Genomic DNA, 25808 nt, shown 5'->3' on the forward strand with positions numbered 1-25808 from the left:
TCCTGGTCATCCTCTATTCCTCCCTTTGCAAAAATTGCCTGTGTCTTCAAACTGATGATACCACCTATGGATGTTAACAACAATGGGAGGATTGCAATGGAACTTAATACGAAACACACATTGCACTGTAACAACAGATTTAGTTTTTGCAAACTGTAAAACACAAAGCTTTCTGTTTACTAGTCACTGTCTTTGCTATTTTCACTTTCTAATGGAAAACACAGGAATCAGTGTATGCACACAGATATAATTTAAAAAAATGTACGAGTTGCTTTTTCATTTGATGTATTATTTATAACTGTAACCTGAATGTAATGAATGACAAAAAGCGTGAAAACTCCAATATTCATTTTGAAACACCTGGTTTAGTCATTCTGCCCTAAAGGACAAGACTTGTGACACTCTATGGTCATCTAGGCAGAAAGAAACTCCACACATTATTCAAAAACTGGAAAACACAAACAAAATGGGTGGGAAGGCAAGACTAAAAAAAACTTAGAAAAAATGCAGGCTGAACAGAAGACAAATTCAGACAAGAAACCAAGAGCTTCAAGGTTTTCAGAAAGCTAAAACAAGCAGAAAAGCAACTGATGTCAAATGGTCAGATGAGGGGGAAAGTGGCCATTCTGAGAAAACAAAAGTTTTGGGGGAATATGAAGGAAAAGAGAAATAGTTATATTCAATACAAAAAAAGTAATACAAGGGGAATGGAATGTCACTGGTTTAAAGCATGTAATTTTGAGAGAATTTGGTCAGGAAATGATACACTGAAAGTAATATATGAGTTTTGCTTTTTGAGCAGTAAAATAACTGCAGACAGCAAAATTAGAGAGACTGACATTAGCAAGAAAAGAATTTCTGAAAAATAGGAATTTGTTAACAGCAACTTTAAATTTAAGTGCAGGTAGTCTTGTCTGAAGGTGTAGCCTCATACAGGAGTAAAATGTGGATGATGAACAGTTTAAACAAGGATAAAAGAAAAGTTTTTGAAACGTTTTCCTACACAACAATGCTGAAGGTCGGGTAGATGAAATAACTACTGAGGAGGTGCTGGACCTAGCTGGGGAAAGTAAAATTTATGATTTCACTTGACTAAAAGATGGGATTGAGTTATACGGCACATCCTGAGGCATCAAGGAATCATCAATTCGGTAATGGCACTGTGAGGGGCAAAAACTGTACACACTGCCTCTGTGAGTTGCATCAAACCAGTCTTCAGACTGACATAAACAGCAGCAGCCACTGAGATGTAGCACTTCATATCATTATGTTAAGTAAGAGACTGTAGTGGGGAGACAGCTTCAGACAATGAGTCACGTTATCGCATGACACATGCACTCTGATCCAGCAGCTAGTTGCAAATAGTTATTACTGTGGCCGAAAGATATCTTCTTACAGACTAACAAATTGTCAAGTAGTCAAAACATACTTCAGAAACAAAACTGTAGTTATTGTTATTATTATGACCATCACCAATTATTGCTAATTTGTTTATTAACATGAATAATGGTGTGAATGGAAGGTAAGGTATTAAATGGGTACTGTTATGTTTACTAACTGACCACATGTTAAGTATGAGTACTGTGACAGTACAGAGAAAGTGAATTCACATTGTACAATTAGACAGTTTATGAGACTGGGAAAACAAGAAACATATTATCATAATTCTGTTATTTAAAGAGGGAGTTATTTTGATACTGTGTAGTGTCAAAATTTGTTCACTTAGTAAACTGTTCATGAAAGTTATTAAGCTGTGATTGGTCAAATGTAAAAGATGCAGGCTTGCATGGATTAATACTAATATCAGATTGCCTACAGTATGTTTCAGCCAATCGGAGGACAGTACATTTGCATATATTTTGTGGGCTAAAGAATTGGTTTGTGAAATCTAAATAAGCAGTTTGGAGATCAGCCATCATCATATTCAGATGCATATATATATAAGGAGCTCTGAACAGATATGATAATTTTGCAGAATAATGATTAAAACTTGACTGTGGAGTGCCGCAAAGTGGATACAAACGAGCGAGAAAATGAACATGTAAAATTCCAATTTTAATGTGTACTTTGTGAATAACCAAAATCCATGAGGCATGTCATACGAGCTGTGACTGCGAACTGAACAATCTTAGTGCTCACATTGTGTAATATCTGATTGAGCCTTCTGTCACAGATAATCTATTTGGCAATGCTTTTGGTAATGGGTTCAGTTAATTACCATAAGCTGGCTATTATGAGTGACTTGATTATTGTGTACTGAAACTAGAACTCAAGATTATCACGGGCTTGCCAATACATGTAAGTTTTCATTCACAAACTACCTTTCAATTAACCACACAGTCAACCTGATACTGGAAAATATTTTTTGCACCCACTGGATTTGTGTAATGGTACTGGTTCCAATACAGTTTTTCCAGTACAAGAACATTATTCGTTTTTAACAGGGAAGTTGTGCAGACTGCACCCGTGACATTGCACCACGAAGAGTGTTCTGTGGGAAAATGAGAAAAGAAAAATTCAGAAGCAACAGGAATAAGGAGAAGAGCTACAATAATGTCCTGGAATGACAGAAAATCCAATGAATAAATATTGGAAGAGAAAAGGACATTAATTAACACGATACAAAGAAGGAAAACCAATTAATTCGTCGCCTATTTCAACATTACAAAAAAATTAAAGAGATAGGATCAAAGCATCTGTATTACAAAGTGCTATCAATGGATTTACCGGCAGCAAATCCAGTCACAACCAAACGGCAAAGATGGTGAGAGACAGTGACGACCGCATCGACAAGGCATTGCCTGTGTCTCTGAGGTGATGATTCTGAAAAATTTCTATGTGGCATTCTCCGAAACTTTAAAGTAGTTAGAAGTATATATGCTGCATAGGGCTAAAATGAGACACTACTGAGAACTATAATGTATCTTAGCAAAACACGCACACCGGCTCTTTCTAGAGCCCCGCCACTTTAATGAACAAATAGCAAGGTCTGATAAAACATATCCAGATATGACAGAGAGAACGACCACTCGGCCAGCCTTACTTGTGCGCAGGCTTGCCGGCATACATGCTGGCATGGTGGTCGCGCTCAACCTCATCGCGGAACCCACGGCCGCAGACGTCACAGTGAAACTGCTCATGCTCCTGCGCGTGGCGGGCCCGCGACTCACGGTCCGGGAACGTCTTCTCACACACTGGGCAGTCATAGGTCCGGGCACCGGATCCGTTGCCCAGTCCGCCCGGACGGGAATGGGGCAGGAGCGGCATGCCCGAGGCCGGGGAGAGAACCCGAGGAGACGGTACATTTGGTATCTTGGGAGCTCCCTGAAACATTAATAAAATTACTTACTTTATCACAGTAGCACCAGAGAGCTGTAACAGAAATGTAGACGACTATCACACAGTCACTGGAGAGACAGAGTGAATGTTCGTTGATTTGTCCACAGTTTTTTGTAAATTTAATTGAGAATGAGAAACCGACACAGAACAATTTAAGGCATAGATTTGAAAAAAAAGACAAGGCTATTGTAGAAAGTTAATCTGCATACAGCATTATCAGTGAACTACCACTATACTGCATAACGCTATTCACCATTACAAGAATTAAAATTTACTTGAGTAAATTAGAAAGAAAGACGGTACTTTGAAACAGCTGCTGTGTTCTCAGTTATACTATACAGTAGCTGTTTACAGTCTGTCTGTAAACTGATTGAAATGTGAGCAGGCAAGCCCCCCCTTTTTCTATCCAACTATGCCATAAGGAGCACTGACAGGATGTTCCCCAATGTCGTACCGGCCCTCCTGCAGGGTCTCTTTTAAACTTGCGGTGATGCAGTGCTCCGATATGCCTGGGAAGGTTTGCTTTCCACTGAATAAAGTAACAACATATGGACCACAGAAATTATTAGGTTGGTGCATAAGTTTGTATCATTTTTGTTTTGCGTGTTGGTATTCTAGTTGCTATGGGTTTATTTATCAACTGTCATTTTTTATTTGTAGTTCACTGTTGCTATTTGAGTTTATGTACTGTCAATTTTATCATTTAGAGATAGTGAATGGAGCTGTGGACGCTAGAAAATGGAGTGCCAAGCAGAGAAATCAGAACATTTCTGATATGTTCTTCTGCTGAGTTCAATGCAGGAGTGACAGCAGCAGTGGCAGCCAGAAAAATTTTTTCAGTACATCAGAATAACACCACTGGATAGAGCATGGCAAGAAAATGGTTTTCTGATTTTAGGGATGATCATTTGGACATTAGTGATTCTCCATGTTCGGGAAGACCTTCAAGGTTTGATGCAGATTGTTTAAACACATTAATGCACAATGATCCACGTCAGTGTACTCAAGAATTGGTGAATATCATGAACTGTGATCATTCCACCATCATGCAACATTAAAAAAAAAATAAAATAAAATAAAATAATCTGGTGTATGGGTACTTTGGGTACTTCTTGCTCTAAGTCAAAATTGCAAAAATCAGCAGGTAGCCATAGACGCATCTCTGCTTGCTCATCCTTAATTGGCTACTGAGCAACACTGACCATTCCCATCCTGTATCATTACCAGTGGCAAGAAATAGTGTCTCTGTGCTAACATAAGGAAAAGAAAGGAATGGTTGATCGCATACAAAGCAGCAACTCCACGCACAAAGATAATGTTCTGCATCTGATGGAACAGTAACAGTGCAATGCACTACGAGTTGCTTGCCCAAGATGTCGCCATCACTGCTGACATTTATTGTCAACAAATGAGACATCTGGGAGATGCAGGCCAAGAACAGCAACCAGAAAGGCTACGTAAAATGATTATACTACTCCGCAATAACGTGCTCTTGCATTCTGCTAGACTGACATCTACATCTGCATGGATACTCTGCAAATCACATTTAAGCGCCTGGCAGAGGGTTCATCGAACCATCTTCACAATTCTCTATAAGACTATACAGGAGTCAGGATGGGAAGTCATTCCATACCCACCTTATTCACCTGAAATTGTGCCCTCATATTTTTACCTTTCTGCTCTTTGTCTAACAACATTCAAGAAACTTACTTTCCAGATGAAAATGCACTCCAAACATAACTCAATGAGTTCTTCGCCTCAAAACAAATTGATTTCTACGGTCGTGGAATTGAAAAGTTACCCCAACTTTGGCAAACTGTTACAAATAATGAAGGAGAACACATTATCCATGACTAAACACTCTGTTATATGTATCCATTGTATTTATTGAACTTACAGAAAAACAAAATGGCTCTGAGCACTATGGCACTTAACATCTGAGGTCATCAGTCCCCCACAACTTCGAACTACTTAAACCTAACTAACCTAACGACATCACACACATCCATGCCCGAGGCAGGATTCGAACCTGCGACCGTAGCAGTCGCATGGTTCCAGACTGAAGCGCCTAGAACAACTCGGCCACTACGGCCAGCACAGAAAAACACTATGAACTTACGCACCAACCTAATAATAAGCAATATGCTGACAAGACATGCCCACCGAAAGAATCACATATGCTACATTGCACTGCTAGAGGAGAAATTGATTGTCAGTTATCCTGTGTGACAAGTAGGGCATTCTTCTGGGAGAAGCCACTTCCCCCATCACATGTGCTGCTTGCTCTTCAGTTATCTGCTATTTACTCGATTAAAGTAGTATTTTTCAAAGACAATATTTACATGCTTCTGTGAATACTAAGTCTTCTTTACAGTACATTACTGTACGTCAAGTGTGTCTACAATCAACACAGCTACTTACCATATAGCTAACAGAACTTTTCAATTCCCGAATCTAGATATTCAGGTAATTTGTAGAAAGAGTAGCTAACTTAATTATTGATTTTATTGAAGAGAAACAATTACAATGGTTGTGGCAAGTAAAAAAGATGTGAGAAGGAAGGCTTCCAAAATATATCACACACTGGATACCAAATGGATAAAAAGTTGATACCCAGAAGTCAGATTCGGGGATTCATTAAACAGGTAGAAGAATATTTCTGAAGAGTTACTGAGGAACAAAGAAGAGTAAGGTAAAGGCCTATCAACACTATATAACCATAGGTGTGTTAAAATGATTAAATATTGTCAAACCATCAAAAAATCTAGATCTCTCACTGAGCATCTGAAGGCTATTCTTTACAGAACACAAGTGCAGCCACAGTTGGCAGGACCCCCCCCCCCCCCCCCCCTCTCTCTCTCTCTCTCTCTCTCTCTCTCTCTCTCTCTCTCTCTCCAATATTTGTATTATATATGGAACACACACATATGAAACATTCAGATTTTTATCTTACCTGCTGTTTTATGAACCTTATTATTCAGTATATAAAGTACACAATACTGAAATTAATAATATAAAGACTTCAAGCAGAAATATTTAAATGATGAAATATAAGACACAGTCAAATGAAGATGAGACAGATGGAAAAATATAACTGTTTATTATTTCAAAAGTAATCGCAATAACTCTCAACACATTTATCCTACAGTGAGACAAGATGTCAGCGCCTTCAGAGAGGGCAGACCCACATGTTGCCAAGGTTGTTTCGACTACGCTGAAGAAGTTCACTGTGAAGCCTTACACATCCTCCATATAGTCCCGATGTCTCTCCTTGTGATTTCCGTATGTGTGGAGTGCTGAAGGAGAACGTTTGTGACTGGCAATTTGCTTCAGATGATGAGGCACACATCTGGGTGCAATCGTGGTTCTGCAGACAACGGCAAACATTTTTCCATTTTTCTTGTCTCACGGTGTGATAAATGTATTAACAGTTATGACAATTTATTTTGAAATAAACAGTCTCCTTTTCATTTGACTACCCCTTATATTAAAAATTTACAGAAGATGAAAACCAAGTGTACCTGGAAATTCAACCTTGTCAACAGCTGTCTGCTTTAAGATTGATGTATCTTACCTGAAAGCCTTCATTCTATTCCTTCCAAATAACACCTTTCCAAATAACATCTGGAAACTGTAATTAAAATGTTACCTTTATTCAAATTTATTGCTTTCCGGAATGTTTGAATCACAGAATGTAATCCTTTGAAAACTCCAGTGACACCAACTTGTAGCCATGATTTTTCTGCTTCCGAAAATGAGTAATTTTACTAGAATAACTTTTTAGTTAATGAAATATCACAAGTAGAAGACTCAAGTTTCTAGAAAAATTTGGCAAACTTTTCTAAAACTCTCCGATGAAAGGGCATATCCAAACTTTGGCTACATAAAACAGAACCTATCACTTGGGCCATTTGAAGACTATGAATTCCACAATTAAACAAAGTAATTTTATTCTCTAATGAATGTGTATATTCTCTACTTTTCCAGTCTTTTATTTTATTTTTTATTCAAGAAGCACTTTTGCAGAGTATGTTAAATCAGTATTTCCATTCTTCTTCCTCCTCTTCACCTACATTTGTTTCAAAGCTGTTCAATGCTATGAGGCTTTCTTTCTTTCTTTCTTTCTTTCTTTCTTGTTTGCCCCTAAAGATCACTTTCTGAATTTTGTTGTATTATGTGCCCATTATGTTGATGTTTGCTCATTTGTGTGTGTGTGCGCACACTCGATTTGCTTTGGCATTTTGTCATCACTCATTGAAACCAAATGTCTCAAGAATGACATTCTTCTTTTGGACACAGTGTGTATTATATTCTCTACATGTTCATAGATTTCTTTGTTGGCTCTTAGTCTGCTTCTGTTGTACTTGGGGCAAATATGCTCCTAATCAATCTTCTTTATATTGCCACAATTTGTTCATGTCACCTTTTAACACTAGTTTTATTATTCAGCACTCTAGCGTGAAAGATCTCATTACTGTGTCATAATGTTTAATTCTGGTGTCCCATGCCGAAGTAGTCTTCTTGTATATGTTTCTCGTGTTCTGGACTTCAATGGTCATCCTATCTGGTTTTGTCTCTATACTGTCCTCACTGTTGATTATGCTTAGCCACTCATCTATATATTTGAAAGAGATAACTTTCTCAATCTTGTTTCGATTTACAATGTATGTCTGTGGATATTCTGAAGTTGGTTATAAATTCAGTCTTTGGCAAAGACATTTGTAAATTGATTTTTCCTGCTTGCACAATTATGTTTTCTACATGGAGTTTGTCATTTTCCAGCATGTCTATGATTGCAGTAATGTCGCTTACGAACGCCAGGCAGTCCGCACAGATTTCATCTTTGCGGCTTATTTGATGCCTTTCGTGAGAGACATTTTCTCCACTCTCTAATCACCTTCTCTAGGGCTCAGTTGAAAAGCAAAGGTGACCATCCATCCCCCTACCTGCCTCCAGGTTTTATTTCAAAGTTTTTGGAGAATTTTCCACAAAAGCTGACTTAACATGAAATACTTGTTACTGTATCTTCATGTTTACAGTTTTCAGATCTAAACTCTGATTTTATTTTACTATTGAAAACATTTGAGCAGTTTATGACACAAATATGTTCAGCTTTAAACAGGTGTTGTGCACAAAACCACAACGAGTTTGCAGTACAGAACAGGACTACAGTGAGTTCCATTATAACATCAAGTTTTTAATTTTCCAATTGAAGAATTATTGTGTATGTACAATCAATTAATAAGATATGTCAGAACAAAACATTTCAACGATATTATGAAAAGGAAAGTTGCTCCTCACCATATATGCTGAGTCGCAGATAGGCACAACAAAAAGACTGTCACAAATAAAGCTTTCATCCATTAAGGCCTTCGTCAACAATACACACACACACACACACACACACACACACACACACACACACACACACACACACACACACACACAAACAAACAAACGACTGCAGTTTCAGGCAACTGAAACCAGATTGCGAGCAGCAGCACCAATGGATGATGGAAGTGGCGACTGGGTGGGGATAAGGAAGAGGCTGAGGCAGGTAGGGGGAGGGATAGTATGGTGGGGTTGGCAGACAGTGTATTGCTGCAGGTTACATGGGTGGCAGGGGAGAGCTAGGGAGGGGTACCGGAAAATAAGAGAAGTAAAATGACAGAGTGTGATGGTGGAATGACGGCTGTGTAGTGCTGGAATGGGACAGAGAAGGGGCTGGAGGGGTGGGGACAGTGACGAACAAAGGTTGAGGCCAGGAGGGTTACGGGAATGTAGGATGTATTGCAGGGAGAGTTCCCACCTGCACAATTCAAAAAAGCTGATGTTCGTGGGAAGGATCCATATGACACAGGCTGTGAAGCAGTCATTGAAATGAAGGATGTCATGTTTGTCAGCATGCTCAGCAACAGGGCAGTCCACTTGTTTCTTGGCCACAGTTTTCAGGGGCCATTCATGCAGACAGACAGCTTGTTGGTTGTCATGCCTACATAGAATGCAGCACAGTGGTTGCAGCTTAGCCTGTAAATCACATGACTGGTTTCACAGGTAACCCTGCCTTTGATGGCATAGGTGATGCTCATGACCGGGCTGGAGTAGGTGGTGGTGGGAGGATGTATGGGACAGGTCTTTCATCTAGGTCTATTACCGGGGTATGAGCCATGAGGTAAGGGGTTGGGAGCAGGGGTGTAAGGATGGACGAGTATATTGTGTAGGTTCAGTGGATGGCAGAATACCACTGTGGGAGGGGTTGGAAGGATAGTGGGCAGCACATTTCTCATTTCAAGGCACAATGATAGATAGTCAAAACACTGGCAGGGAATGTAATTCAGTTGCTCCAGCCCTGGGTGGTACTGAGTTAAGAGGGGAATGCTCCTCTGTGGCCAGACAGTGGGACTTCGGGAGATGGTGGGAGACTGGAAAAATGAGGCACGGGAGATTTGTTTTTGTACAAGGTTGGGAGGAAAATTGTGGTCTATGAAGGCTTTAGTGAGACCTTCAGTATATTTCAAGGGGGACCACTCGTGACTGCAGATGCAATGACCATAAGTGACTAGGCTGTATGGAAAGGACTTCTAGGTATGGAACAGCTGGCAGCTGTCGAAGTGGAGGTATTGCTGGTGGTTAGTAGGTTTGATGTGGACGGAGGTCCTGATGTAGCCATCTTCAAGATAGAGGTCACCATCTAGGTGTTGGGTTGAGCAGGACTAGGTAAAACAAATGGGGGAGAAGTTGTTGAGGTTCTGGAGGAATGTGGATAGGGTGTCCTCACCATCGACCCAGGATGCAAAGATGTCATCAGTGAATCTCAACCAGGTGAGGGGTTTAGGATTCTTGGTTTTTAGAAAGGATTCCTCTAGATGGCTCATGAATAGGTTGGCATAGGATGGTGCCATGTGGGTGCCCATAGCCATCCTCTGGATTTGTTTGTAGATAATGCCTTCCAAGGAGAAGTAATTGTGAGTGAGAATGTAGTTATTCATGGCAACTAGGAAGGAGGTTGTTGGTCTGGAATCTGTCGGACATTGGGAATGGTAGTGTTCAACAGCAGTAAGGCCATGAGCATTAGGAGTGTAAATTCCTAATGCCCAGGGCCTTACTGCTACTGAACACTATCTTTCCCAATGCCCAAAAGATTCCAAACCAACAACCTCCTTCCTAGTCGCCACGACCAACAATATCCTCACCCACAATTTCCTTTGAAGGAATTACTTACAAACAAATCCGGGGTACAGATATGGGCACCCGCATGGCACCATCCTATGCCAACCTATTCATAGGCCATCTACAGGAATCCTTAATAAAAACCCAGAATCCTAAACCCCTCACCTGGTTAAGATTCACTGACGAGACCTTTGCGATCTGGGTGGAGGGTAAGGACACCATATCCATAGTCCTCCAGAACCTCAACAACTTTCCCCCCATTTGCTTCACCTGGTCCTACTTAACCCAGCAAGCCACCTTCCTAGATGTTGACCTCCACCTCGAAGATGGCTACATCAGTACCTTCATCCATATCAAACCTACTAACCACCCGTGATACCTCCACTTCGACAGCTGCCTCTACCTTTCCCATACCAAGAAGTTCCATACCAAGTAGTCCTAGACGCCCACGGTAGTCGCATCTGCAGTGATGAGCAGTCCCTCTTGAAATATACCAAAGGTCTCACTGAGGCCTTCACAGATCGTAATTTTCCTCCCAACCTTGTAAAAAAACAAATCTCCCATGCCCTATCTTTCCAGTCTCCCACCATCTCTAGAAGTCCCACCGTCCGGCCACAGAGGAGCATTCCCCTCTTAACCTAGAACCACCCAGGGCTGGAGCAACTGAATTACATTCTCCGTCAGGGTTTCGACTATCTTTCACTGTGCCCTGAAATGAGACATGTCCTGCCCACCATCCTTCCAACCCTTCCCACAGTGGTATTCCGCCATCCATTGAGCCTACACAATATAGTCATCTATCCTTACCACCCCTGCTCCCAACCCCTTACCTCATGTCTCATATCCTGGTAATAGACCTAGATGAAAGACCTGTCCCATACATCCTCCCACCACCACCTACTCCAGTCCGGTCACGAACATCACCTATCCCATCAAAGGCAGGGTTACCTGTGAAACCAGTCATGTGATCTACAAGCTAAGCTGCAACCACTGTGCTGCATTCTATGTAGGCATGACAACGAACAAGCTGTCTGTCTGCATCAATAGCCACTGAAAACTGTGGCCAAGAAACACATGGATGACCCTGTTGCTGAACATGCTGCCGAACATAACATCCTTCATTTCAACGATTGCTTCACAGCCTGTGCCATATGGATCCTTCCCACCAACACCAGCTTTTCTGAATTTCACAGGTAGAAACTCTCCCTGCAATACATCCTATGTTCCCATAAGCCTCCTGGCCTCAACCTTTGTTAATCACTGTCCTCGCCCATCTAGCCCCTTCACTGTTCCCATTCCAACACTACACAGCCATCATTTCACCATCACAGTCTTTTTACTTCTTCCCTTTTCCACTACTCCCCCCCCCCCCTTCCGCCCAACCACTCCCCTGCCATCCGTCTAACATGCAGCAATACACTGTCTGCCAGCCCCACCATACTATCCCTCCCCCTCCCTGCCCCAAGCCTTCTTTCTTGCCCCCACCCAGTCACCAACCACTCCCATCAAGCACTAGCACACGTCCACTGTTGACAATGGCCTTAATGGCCAAAAGCTATATTTGTGACAGTCTTTTTGTTATGCCTATCTCCGACACAGCATCTCCACTCTATGGTGAGTAGCAACTTTCCTTTTCATAATATTAAAACATTTCAACAGTAGACATGCATCATTAATTGAGCCATGTAGAAGGTCCGAACATTACGAACAAAGATGCTGTGAGGCAACGGGTCTGACTTTTTTTTAAAAGTGGTAGAACAAACATTGACAGTGAAGAGGAGAGTGGTACTCCTTACAGTTCTGAAGCAATCGGAAAAATCACCCCCCCATGTAGCCCAGACTCAGTATCACACGATTTTCGTCTCTTCACTCACACAAAGAATAAATTAACTAAACACTATGACAAATGCTGAAATTTAAATGGTGACTATGTTGAAAAGATGCTTATAATACACTCCTGGAAATTTAAATAAGAACACCGTGAATTCATTGTCCCAGGAAGGGGAAACTTTATTGACACATTCCTGGGGTCAGATACATCACATGATCACACTGACAGAACCACAGGCACATAGACACAGGCAACAGAGCATGCACAATGTCGGCACTAGTACAGTGTATATCCACCTTTCGCAGCAATGCAGGCTGCTATTCTCCCATGGAGACGATCGTAGAGATGCTGGATGTAGTCCTGTGGAACGGCTTGCCATGCCATTTCCACCTGGCGCCTCAGTTGGACCAGCGTTCATGCTGGACGTGCAGACCGCGTGAGACGACGCTTCATCCAGTCCCAAACATGCTCAATGGGGGACAGATCAGGAGAACCTGCTGGCCAGGGTAGTTGACTTACACCTTCTAGAGCACGTTGGGTGGCACGGGATACATGCGGACGTGCATTGTCCTGTTGGAACAGCAAGTTCTCTTGCCGGTCTAGAAATGGTATAACGATGGGTTCGATGACGGTTTGGATGTACCGTGCACTATTCAGTGTCCCCTCGACGATCACCAGTGGTGTACGGCCAGTGTAGGAGATCGCTCCCCACACCATGATGCCGGGTGTTGGCCCTGTGTGCCTCGGTCGTATGCAGTCCTGATTGTGGCGCTCACTTGCACGGCGCCAAACACGCATACGACCATCATTGGCACCAAGGCAGAGGCGACTCTCATCGCTGAAGACGACACGTCTCCATTCGTCCCTCCATTCACGCCTGTCGCGACACCACTGGAGGCGGGCTGCACGATGTTGGGGCGTGAGCGGAAGACGGCCTAACGGTGTGCGGGACCGTAGCCCAGCTTCATGGAGACGGTTGCGAATGGTCCTCGCCGATACCCCAGGAGCAACAGTGTCCCTAATTTGCTGGGAAGTGGCGGTGCGGTCCCCTACGGCACTGCGTAGGATCCTGCGGTCTTGGCGTGCATCCATGCGTCGCTGTGGTCCGGTCCCAGGTCGACGGGCACGTGCACCTTCCGCCGACCACTGGCGACAACATCGATGTACTGTGGAGACCTCACGCCCCACGTGTTGAGCAATTCGGCGGTACGTCCACCCAGCCTCCTGCATGCCCACTATACGCCCTCGCTCAAAGTCCGTCAACTGCACATACGGTTCATGTCCACGTTGTCGCGGCATGCTACCAGTGTTAAAGACTGCGATGGAGCTCCGTATGCCACGGCAAACTGGCTGACACTGACGGCGGCGGTGCACAAATGCTGCGCAGCTAGCGCCATTCGACGGCCAACACCGCGGTTCCTGGTGTGTCCGCTGTGCCGTGCGTGTGATCATTGCTTGTACAGCCCTCTCGCAGTGTCCGGAGCAAGTATGGTGGGTCTGACACACCGGTGTCAATGTGTTCTTTTTTCCATTTCCAGGAGTGTAATTTTTTATATGCAAGTTTTTTTATTTACAGTCAAACGGAGGTCACTTTTCGAACTCGCTGACTCATCACAAGTGTAAAATTTAATAACATAAAAGCTGATCACTATCGATTAGGGCAGTGAAAGGAGAAGAGAAGAAAATAATAACCTGTTTGGTCAATGTTGTGTAAAGTTATTTAATATTCACTTAAAGATCCCAACAACTGACAATTGGACTTTAAAAGAATGCTGTCACTTGACAGGCACCCATCTGGGTGTGTCAGTAAACTTGCAGTTTGTTGGGTTTAATTTAAAACCACCTCTTCACGGGTCTCATGTAGTGAGATCTATCGGCTGAGCCCCGCAATTCAGCCAAAATTTGCACAAAGCTCTTTTCTCCTTGAATTGATAGCACTTCTTCATTACTAATCTGATGTTGCGTGGCCCAAGGGTTTGCACTCTACTGTCCACTCAACCATCTGATGCTCTGTCTGTGAGCTCACTAAATGACCAAAGTGAGATATGCAAACTTCTAGCCCACATATTTTAATACTTTGTGGGTAGGGGGGGTCTCAAGTGAAGGAATGTATCTTAATTTTAGCAATTTTACAGGATGGATGAAAAAGCTGTTTTAACCTGCTAATTTTGTGTTTCAGAGGTGTAAAACAAACTTTACTGAAAAATTTCTACACTAAAGAATACATTTCAAAAGTTATCAGATGAAAAAACATCTTCAAAAATAGTCCTTACTGGTTCACTGTTGTTTACTGTTTGATTTAATGCTAAGGAGACATGGCTTCACAGTTGTGAGCAAATCAATCTAAATAAACATTTTACACTTTTGGAGATAGGCTCTCTTTTGTTTTCTCATTCTGAAGTTTTAGTGCTCCATGGTATTTCTGTTCCAAATGGAAGACAGTATCAGAATTTTCTGGAAAGTGGCAAATTTCTGAATTGTTAATCCTGGAAACGGTTAAAAACGACGGGGTTAACAACACACGGGTGACACTGAAGCTGTGCCACTTTAAGCCATTGTACTTAATTTCCTTGAACGTCAATTGTCCTAATTTTTCAACCACTCCTTCTGCAGAGCACCAAAACCCAGGAAGTCCTTCTCGTCCATCTCAAAGACTTCATACAGGTGTTAACATTTTTTGCAGCCCTGTTATACTAGCATAGACTGAATCAAACTTCATTAAAGAGTGGTGGCCTCATTTCACAAGACTTCCTGCAAATGTGACATTGTTTTGGTGTCACATGCAATACTGACAACCACTGGAACTGCTATCAACTTTCATCGGTGTTTGGTTTGCTGGAAGTCTTGTGAGATGGGTGTTACGTACAAAATAATTGTAGCAAGAAAGAATATGAATGTTATTGCTCATCATTTACCTTGCAGCAATTTAAGATGTCCGCTTATGTTCCTCCCTAACCACACACTCAGAAATCACTGCATATTCAGTAACAATGAGCCAAATATTTGTGAGAAGAAAGAATATGAATTTCATTGCTGCTTGTTTCAGTTCCCGCAACTAAAGCTGTCACAGCCAAACATTTATTTCATCCTTCATTCTCTAATCAGACAGAAACCTTAAATAACATCAGATATTGCAGAATGTACTTGCATTACATTCATAAGGAATGTCCGAGAATGTATTGACAATGCTAAGATGAAGAAAAAAAATTAGCACGTATCAGCATGCAAGCCTACATCCTATGAGTCCATAAACAATGGCACTATCCATTACATGAAGACTTTGGTCTCGTGTCTTGGTTATCATAGTATGTCTGGAACGCTTATATCTTTTTCCCATTATTAACTGACATTTAATGATAAGATAATGTTTTTTTGTGGTACATTTTCAATGTGCTGTTACCTTGAAGTAGCATACTGCAAGTGACAATAAAAAACATCTAAACATGCCAAAATGAATAAGGCACCTCCTGTATTGATTGTAAATACTGTGTGATGTCAAAATTGATGTCATGGTCCAGGAAGTTTATGAGTTGAGTGTTACCCAAGAGTGGTGGGCTCATAGAAGCACTGCTGCATCATAAGAATGTTCAGAGTTTGTACATCATGAAGAAACACACTGCACATATCGACATTTCGATTTATCCTCCTGAAGTGTTGGAGAACAAAACAGCTGGATAGCCATCCGCAATCCTCTGGAGTTCTTCAAATATATGTAATGTAACTTCAATTTATCAGTGCTTATAACCACACCTTCATACAACATGTAATTTCTATAGATTTCCTGATATCAGGACTGCACAGTGTGAACTCTATAGAGCTAGTCTTATTCTGTAGAAAATGATCTTAGCTGCTGTATTTGGACAGTGCCTTACATCTTCAGGTCAAATTCCAGTAAATGGCATTATCCTGCTCAGATCTGCTCTTTCATTTCATATTTTAGATTTCTAGCTGCCTCTTACCTTTTTGGTGTTCTGAGAGCTAGCCTTTCTCTGCTTCTCGATTTTCTATGGCGAGATTTTGAGAGGGACAGCAGTGTTTGCACACATGTTTTCTAGGTACAAGAAAACTTAAGTTAAACTCTATATTGAATACATCTCTGTAGAGCCCATATTTTTCCACAGTAACCAGTTCCTCTTTACAAAGTTTCTTATGTAGTTCATGAATTGTGTGTATATTCAGGCCTCCTAGTAAGAAATGTCTCACAGTGCACCGTTGGCAATAATGTGATGGGATGATAGGAAACAATTCTATACGGTTCCTTATTCTCTCCCCTGCCTCCCCTGCTTTGCCAGATCTTCTTATACCTGGACACAGAGAAATCCTCCTGTCAGCAGTCAAAATTATGTTGCTGCTGTCTCTTTTCTCAGTAAGTATCACACAAATGTTTCTGATACATTAACAGTGCTAAGGGAAACCCCTAGACACACCTGACCTTCACAATCATCTTTCAGGAGAAAGTACTTCTTTGTCACATTTATGTGAGACTGTGCACCTACAGAATATGATCTGGCCTAAGGTAGCACCTTAATAAGTGGAAATAAATACTATTGCTGTTTCTCTATATCTTTCATCAACCAGAATCCATGGAACATCTTCCTCGCTTCAATCTCACTACACTTTCTCAGGCATTTGGACCAAGCGGTGTACTTCAATGCACTTCTTTCTTAGCAGTTGATGTGTATGCATTTTCAAACTGCCTAATCATTTTTCTTATATTCCTTCTCCACTTGTCTGTGTTCTTATTTCATCATCTACGAGATACTGCACACTAACATTAACCTCTTCCCAATGATTCCTTCAAGAAACTGAGAAATGACAATGAAAGCAATATTGTTGCGTTGACAAAGGACTGTCATCACTTTTTGTCTAGTGTTTCTTGACTTACTGTTGCTATTAGGGGAAACGCAATAACTTGAAACCTCCTACATAAACTGTTAAGAGAGCTGATGGGCACATGAATGATTCAACATTGAGATGTGATGCAATATTTCCACTTGACATTGCACACCTTCTTATTAACAGCTAGATAACACATACCTCGTTTTCAGTGCACAGGTAAACAGTGCACAGTGCAGCAAAATAATAATATGGAAAATGAGTGGATAGTTGTCTCTGCTGGGTTAAAACGTATCTGAGTCAAAAGAACCTAAGTGCTGATACATTTTGCAGATACCAAAACCAAGGCACACTTCAAAATACAAAAATTTATCAGCCAATACGTCTATCTGTCTCAAAAACAAACTCACAACTTTGAGATATGCAGCTCCTTAATTTCATCAGGAGAACATATAAAGATATGTCATTTTGACACAACATGCATCTGATTACGGTGAGAACATATGTTATAAAAGCTGAAAATTGAGCTTCTGAAGATATATGAGTAGGAGGACCATAAGAGAATATCAAAAATTTACAAACTATAAAAGACAGGGGCACAATTCTAATGCATCTGGGCAGAGAAAGAGTCATATTTCAAGGTCTAAATCATTTGCACTCAATGTGAGCATCATATGTTGCAAACTGGTACCATAGCTCATTTTTTTGCCATACAAACAAATTAGCTGGTCTCCAGTTACTGAAATCAGTGCTCTGACAATGGTATACCTTTAAGAATAGCACGCAAAGATGGGCAAAAACATTGTCTCCTATGTACTCCCACAGATCAAACCTAAAGCAGCCAACATCCGGTGGCCCAGAAGGCCACTAATGTCGAAAGTAATCTTCTGTTCCTCCTCTTCCAATTCCATGTCCTGGAATGATGTTATTGAGGAAACGTAGGATGTGACTGGAGAAGTGAGGTGGAGGTGCCACCTTGCATGAAGAGGAATTTATACCAATCACTTTGAAGTTACAGACAGCCAGATTCCTAGCTTATCGTGATACAACATTCCTGTGACAAGTGTTCTTAAGAAAAAAGAAAGACAGATCCATAACCTCTGTTTACAGAAATGTCACACAAGGCGTTAATCTTCAGTGAGTCTCTTCCGTGTAGAGTGACCACTACAGTACTTCCCCAAAATCTACCATTACAACAGTTAACTAAACCAAAAAGATGAGAAGTGCATTTGTCTGAAAAAATTAATTATTCAGAAAACTGTAATCTATAACTGCAGTAAAAATTTGTACCTTTTGGTGCGTTCCCGAGAATGCAATGCTTGTAATAATTGCTGCTTGTGCGACTTCTGATGGAGAGAGTTTTTCGTAACTCACCATACTGTCAATCGAAAGATATTAAGCTCATTGCTCGCTTGTGTTGTGGATTTCCTAGGGCTCCTTTTGTAAGTCTCACAGATACACTCGACATTTTCATCCAAAGTCCATGGAGAGCCATCCTTCTCCACCTGCAGATGCAACTGTCTACATATTTTGGATGGACTCAAAAACTAACTTACTATGAGGTGACACTTTCTGGAATTGTTGTCTAAATTCACATTGCACATTAATAACGAAGTCTTATTTTGCTAATTTTAACAGATAAAATGATCATCCCTGTGGTATACCACTTTCCTAAAAATGAGCTACAGCACCACTGCAGATCTGAATTAAATTCCTACGTACACTGTTCAAAACTTTTAGCTCTCTTCTGTCCAGGAGCACTGGGGTTGGGTTCTATCTTGTGCAATTTCCTTCATTTCTGAATGACCCTGTACTGTTTCTAGAGTGGATTGTGCTGCTACAGCCTACATATTTGTTAACCTTAAAACATCTCTCATACACAGAGTTTAACAGGTAAATATTCTAGTTGGGTGGTATTACAAACAAACGTTCATATTTTAAAGTCAATTTTATTTCATTTTAGCCATTCGAGGTGGAGCACTTACCTCATTAATAGGCTGAGTTTAAAAATAATATGTGCTGAGTTTAAAAATAATATGTGCCAAGTTTAAAAATAACATGTGCCAAGTTTAAAAATAACATGTGCCAAGTTTAAAAATAACATGTGCCAAGTTTAAATATTAACAAAAAATAAACTTAGATAAAAGAGAGACAGAAAGAAATAACAATTCTGTTTTATCAAGGCACTCCTACTTACCCGGAAGATTAGCGTGTCTCCGTAAACGAACGTCGCATTCGTCGGACCTTCCTGAGGGCCCCCTGGCACCTCGCTGTTTACTGGCAGCGGGGCATCTCTCGTCACTAGTGATACCTCGGGATGAATCCCTGACCTGCAATGCAATGCAAACACATTACACAAAGACAGACAGAACAGTTACTTGATACGATACAACTGAGAAAGATTATGTAGCAAGTCTCCACTGTTGTATCCTAGCCAGTACTGCCACCCGAGCCCGCTGCCAAAAGGTTGGCAGCATCAAAGTCCGGACGCCGTCCGCATAAGCAGCGCCAGCGATACAGGAAATCGCGGCAAGTCTGCGCGCGCCACTGCTGGCTTCTGGCTTCTTAAGCGCTGGAGTCGCGAGCGCTAGGACAGTTCTGTATTCGCCGCTCAGTTGTATACTCGCCACCGAATTGTGTACTTGCTAGTCAGTTGTATGTTCATCGCAGCAGAGTTGTTGTTTGTCGTCAGCCGACGCTGACCTAGCCGCTCCGACTCGAACTAGACAGATTTCTGTAGACACCGAGTTCACTACTGTGTTACTGTATCTTCATTAATAAAGATAAGTACCGACTTTTATTTAATGTGAGTGTTTGGGCTTTCATCTTTCTGTTCACTGTTCCAGAGGACCGGTCGGCCCGCTATTAAAAGTGTGGCGGTGACTTCGTAAGCCATTTCTACAGCCAAGTGTTTGTCGCTACGAACACCGCCACGAAACTGGCGACGAGGTCTTCCGAACTCGTGTGCAGGGCTGGTTCACCTTGTTCTTGTTATACTAATTATAGCGATAAACTTTTGGGGGCTGGTTTAATTTGTGTTCACTATGTCTGCCGAATTACAACAGTTGATCTTGTTACAGAGTCAGCAAATACAAAGTCTGGTGGAAGCAATCGCCAAACAAGCGGCTAATCCTCCAACACAAAAGGAACAAGCACAGGCAGCACCACAGTTCCGGGCTTTTGATGACTCCAGAGAAGAATGGCGAGAATATTTCGCGCAGTTGCAGGCGCACATGACAGTCTACAAAATCACAGGTACTGAGCGGCAGCTTTATTTAATTTCCACTGCAGGCGTGGAAATCTATCGACTACTTTGTAAGTTGTTCCCGGAATCCCAGCCAGAAGCTTTAGACTATGACGTTGTTGTTAACAAGCTTGCTGAGTATTTCAAGTCGCGAGTTCATGTGGCAGCAGCCAGATTCAAGTTCTTCAGATTAAAGAAACTGCCACATCAATCTAATAAACAGTGGTTAACAGATTTACGGGGCCTCACCCGTCAGTGCCGATTTAATGGTGTGTGTGGAGCTCCCTACAGTGATGTCATGCTACGAGACGCTATTACTCAAAACATTGCAGATTCTCGTATTCGTGCTGCTATCTTAAAGTTGCCTGACCCGTCATTAGAGACTGTGATGAACATCATTGAAGCCCAAGATACTTTTGACTATGCTGAGTGTGAGTTAGATCAGCCATGTATTTCTCAAATTGCCTGTGCTAAGCAAGTTACGTCACGCCCGCGGCCCCACCGGCAGAGTCAGACTGTAAACACTAGCCGGCCGCGTCATGCTAAACACATTCGTCGGCCGCGTGTGCAAAATAATAGAGTTAAGTCTTGCCCTAAGTGTGTTCTTGCTCATCCTCGTGAACGTTGCCCGTTGAGAAACGCGGTTTGTCACTTTTGTCAAAGGAAAGGACACATCCAGACTGTTTGTTTGCGTAAACGCAAGAACAATTCTAGTGCTGCCCAGCCCATGGATATTCATGTTCTTCAAAGCCAGCCCGCCCAGAAGGTCGCGTTTAAAGACTCTTCCACGGTTCGTGTGGGTAATAAACTTGTTCGCAATAAGCCACCCACCCAGCCCTCTGCTATGCAACCCAAGCGTAATTCAAACGCTGTAAACAGTAATGTACAGACTGCAAGTGAAGCGGGAGTTGTTGTTCCACCCGCCCAACCCACGAGTTGTCGTAAGCAGCGAACACGCGCTAAACGCGCTGATTTGGTGTCTTCCGCCTCCACTGCACCGATCCAGAGACAGTGTAATAAACTATTTGTGAAGCTACGCATCCAGGATAAGACCTTCAATTTTCAATTAGACACTGGTGCGTCTGTGACTCTCATAAATAGTGCTACGTATGCGGCTATCGGCCGCCCTAAACTTTCAGCGGCAAAACATTCTTTGGCTACTTATAGTGGAGAACGAATTCCTGTGTTAGGTGTATGTAGCGTGCCAGCCACATTCCGTGGCAATACCAAAACAGTTTCATTCACAGTGCTCCGCGCTACAGACAGTGTAAACATTTTCGGATTGGACTGTTTTGACTTGTTTGGCCTGTCTGTCCAAGACAATGTGTTGCAAATTAATTCTGTTGTTGTTCCTCAAGACAGCATAACCGATTTGTGTAAACGATACAGTGACATATTTAAAGACGAAGTAGGTTGTGCTGCGAACTTTGCCGCTCATATTACGTTAAAAGATAATGCTCAGCCTCGATTTTGTCGTGCTCGTCCAGTGCCTCACGCCCTCCGGGCGCCTGTAGAAGAGGAACTTCGTCGTTGGCAAAACAACGGTGTTATTCAACCCGTTTCAGCGAGCCAGTGGGCTTCTCCCTTAGTTATTATAAGAAAACCGTCTGGCAAGTTACGTTTGTGTGCTGATTTTAAGTCGACAGTTAATCCTCAGACTGTCATTGGTTCTTTTCCTTTGCCTAGACCGGACGAGCTGATGGATAAGTTAGGGGAAGCTCGTTTCTTTTCCAAAATTGATCTCCATGAAGCATATTTGCAATTGCCCCTCGACGAGCAATCACAACAGTATTTTGTCATAAACACGTCGTTGGGGTTGTTCCGTTTTCTGCGTTTGCCTTTTGGTTGCGCGTCAGCTCCAGCTGTTTTTCAGCGTTTTTTGTCACAACTTCTGGCTAATGTGCCATCGTGTTGCAACTATTTAGACGATATTGTTGTGTCCGGTCGGACGCCTGCTGAACATTTCCGTAATTTGGAGTGTTTGTTTAAAGTGTTGTCTCAGGCAGGCCTACGTTGCAACATCGATAAATGTTCATTTTTTCCTTACTGAGATGGAGTATCTGGGACATGTTATTAATGCTCAAGGCATTCATCCCTCCCAGTCACATTTAGCAGCTATTCGTGATTTGCCCGCCCCTCGCAATCTGCATGAATTGCAAGCAGTTCTTGGCAAATTGACATATTATATTCGGTTTATACCTAATGCATCACAGATTGCTGCACCGTTGCATCGTCTCCGCCGTAAGAATGTTCCGTTTGTGTGGTCAGCTGATTGCCAATCAGCCTTTCAGCAGCTTAAAGAGGCTTTATTGAATGATCGTTGTCTGGTCCATTACGACCGTAACAAGCCTCTGGTGTTAGCTTGTGATGCCTCTTCTTTCGGCCTCGGTGCTGTGTTGTCTCACCGAGTCGGTAACACCGAACGTCCTATTGCGTTCGCATCTAAATTGCTCAACAAAGCTCAGTGTAATTATAGCCAATTGGACAAGGAAGCGTTGGCTATTGTGTTCGGTGTCACAAAATTCCATCACTACCTCTATGGTAGACCATTCTATTTAGTAACAGATCACAAGCCCCTGACGTCACCATTTCATCCGTCTAAACCAGTTCCTCAGCGGACAGCTCAAAGACTACAACGTTGGGCTCTTTTGTTATCACAATACCAGTATGAGATACTGTATCGCCCTACAGCTCAGCATGCAAACGCTGACGCGCTTTCTAGATTGCCGATTGCTGCGGATGATGTCTTCGATTCCTCCGAAGACTCTTGCCATCAGATTGACGCCGATGAGCATCAATCCCTCCGGGATTTTCCGATTGATTATCGTCAGGTGGCACGTGAGACAGCTACGGATCCTCATCTGAGTTTACTATTACGTTTTGTTCAACGTGGTTGGCCGTCCAAGGCAAAGGACATATCGGATCCTGTGGTTCGTCGCTATTATCCGCAACGTCATCTGTTGTCTGTTTCGCACGGAGTTTTGCTGTTACGCACCGAGAATGACCAGCTTCGTGTAGTGGTTCCCCAAGTGCTCCAATCCAAGGTCCTCGACTTGCTGCATCAAGGTCATTGGGGAGTGGTCCGCACCAAGCAGCTTGCCCGCCGTCATTGTACATGGATCGGCATTGATAAGCAGATTACGCAGATGTCTACAGATTGTTTGACGTGTGCCGAACACCAAGCTGCTCCGCCTCAACGCTATTTTGAGTGGGCACGCCCTGCCGGTCCCTGGCAGCGAGTGCATATTGATTTCGCTGGTCCATATTGGAATTCTCGTTGGCTTATCGTGATAGATGCATTTAGTAATTTTCCGTTTGTTGTGCCCATGCAGTCTACAACGTCTGCACAAACTATACAGGCGTTGACTTCAATTTTTTGTATTGAGGGTCTTCCAGAAGTTTTAGTGTCTGACAATGGTCCACAATTTACCTCTGCTGAATTTGAAAGTTTTTGTTCTGCCAATGGCATTCGCCATGTTCTTACTCCGCCGTTCCACCCTCAATCGAATGGTGCAGCGGAACGTTTTGTACGCACATTCAAGGATCATATGGACCGCCTTCGTGCTACGCACTCTCGTCAGCAGGCCCTCATCACGTTCCTGTCGTCGTACTGGACCACGCCACGCGACGGCCCTTCGCCTGCGGAGCTTCTCCACGGCCGTCGTCATCGCACCCTACTACGGTTGTTGCACCCCCCCGATCGACCCGCCGCTTCTGAGCATCGCACGCGTTTTCAGCGCAACGACGCCGTTTTTTTTCAGAGTTTATCACGGTCGCCGTCGTTGGGAACGTGGTACCGTGATAAGTGTCCAGGGTCGTGGTTTTTATACTGTTCAAGGTGCTACTGGTGTGCACAGGAGGCATCAGAACCAGTTGCGCCGCACTGGCTGCCCGGATTCTGCCACTCGTTCTTTGTCCACAGATTTGGTCCGCGGCGGGTTCCAGCCGCGCCTTCCGACTTCGCTGCCGCCCCCAGGGCAGCAGCAGCAGCAGCCGTCGCCGCTACCACGCCGACAGCCCGTCCCGTTGATGCCTCCCGCGCAGCTTCATCCGGGAGCGCCCCAGGTGGTCGCTCCGGCGCCTGCGGTTCCTCTTCAGTCGCCACCGCCTTCGGAGCTGATGGACGTCCACCCCTTCCCAAGCGGTGGCTGTGCAGCCTGTCCTGCAGCCGCTTTCCTTGGGCACCCCCAAGGAGTCTGACACCGCAGCGCCTTGTCCGGCGCCCACTCAGCAGCTGTCGACGCAGCGTCAGGAGACGCTGCCTCTCTTCGTGGGTCCCGACGCCCCGTCGCGTCCAGTACCAGAAGCTGCGCCCGTGGCCACAGGCGTGCACCCTGACCTCAGTTTTCAGTCGGTGTTTCCCGAGGCCCCGCGCGGCCAATGCTGGGGTGCGGACCGGGGACTGCCACCGACAACAGTCTCCGCCCCGGTCTCTTCTGCTACGCCTGCGGCCGGACCCCTCCCCCGCCGTCGACGCTCGCCACGTCATTATTCAACGACGGTGCGGCGATTTGGGGGGGAGGAGTGTTGTATCCTAGCCAGTACTGCCACCCGAGCCCGCTGCCAAAAGGTTGGCAGCATCAAAGTCCGGACGCCGTCCGCATAAGCAGCGCCAGCGATACAGGAAATCGCGGCAAGTCTGCGCGCGCCACCGCTGGCTTCTGGCTTATTAAGCGCTGGAGTCGCAAGCGCTAGGACAGTTCTGTATTCGCCGCTCAGTTGTATACTCGCCACCGAATTGTGTACTTGCTAGTCAGTTGTGTGTTCATCGCAGCAGAGTTGTTGTTTGTCGTCAGCCGACGCTGACCTAGCCGCTCCGACTCTAACTAGACAGATTTCTGTAGACACCGAGTTCACTACTGTGTTACTGTATCTTCATTAATAAAGATAAGTACCGACTTTTATTTAATATGAGTGTTTGGGCTTTCATCTTTCTGTTCACTGTTCCAGCGGACCGGTCGGCCCGCTGTTAAAAGTGTGGCGGTGACTTCGTAAGCCATTTCTACAGCCAAGTGTTTGTCGCTACGAACACCGCCACAAAATCCACAATGTCCGACTACTTCCAAAACATCAGTAACAAATACCATATCACACTTAGCCTACTGTGCATACAGGGAGTCCTCCAATCTGAATGGCAGTAGGTCAGGGTTTTGAAGTCAATTTGTTATCGCTACACAGTAATGCTGAAGTCAGATATTTCATTAAGCCAGATTTATTGCAGACAGGGGTTCTAGAGATAGTGACGGAGTTCCACACAGAAATTCTTCTAAGGACTGGAAAGAGTTGTCCCCCAGATACGAGTTCAGTTTTTGCTTGAAGTTAATTTCACTGCCTATTAAATTCTTTGCATCACTGGGTAAGTGAACAAACTACTTTTTTATGGGTCAG

The 25808-nt window shown here is 43.3% G+C and overlaps 1 protein-coding gene across 1 annotated transcript in view; it reads right to left on the bottom strand.

Moving 5' to 3' along the window:
* Positions 1 to 25808, bottom strand: part of LOC124716801 (zinc finger protein 652-A-like) — a 100682-nt gene that overhangs the window by 13385 nt on the left and 61489 nt on the right. Inside the window, exons 4-5 of the mRNA XM_047243350.1 lie at positions 19374 to 19506; positions 3044 to 3324 (exon numbers count right to left, since the gene is read on the bottom strand). Coding sequence (XP_047099306.1) covers positions 3044 to 3324; positions 19374 to 19506 — 414 coding nt within the window. The remainder of the gene's footprint in view (positions 1 to 3043; positions 3325 to 19373; positions 19507 to 25808) is intronic.

Source organism: Schistocerca piceifrons, chromosome 9 (assembly GCF_021461385.2).
Source record: "Schistocerca piceifrons isolate TAMUIC-IGC-003096 chromosome 9, iqSchPice1.1, whole genome shotgun sequence".
In the NCBI taxonomy this organism is placed as follows: domain Eukaryota; kingdom Metazoa; phylum Arthropoda; class Insecta; order Orthoptera; family Acrididae; genus Schistocerca; species Schistocerca piceifrons.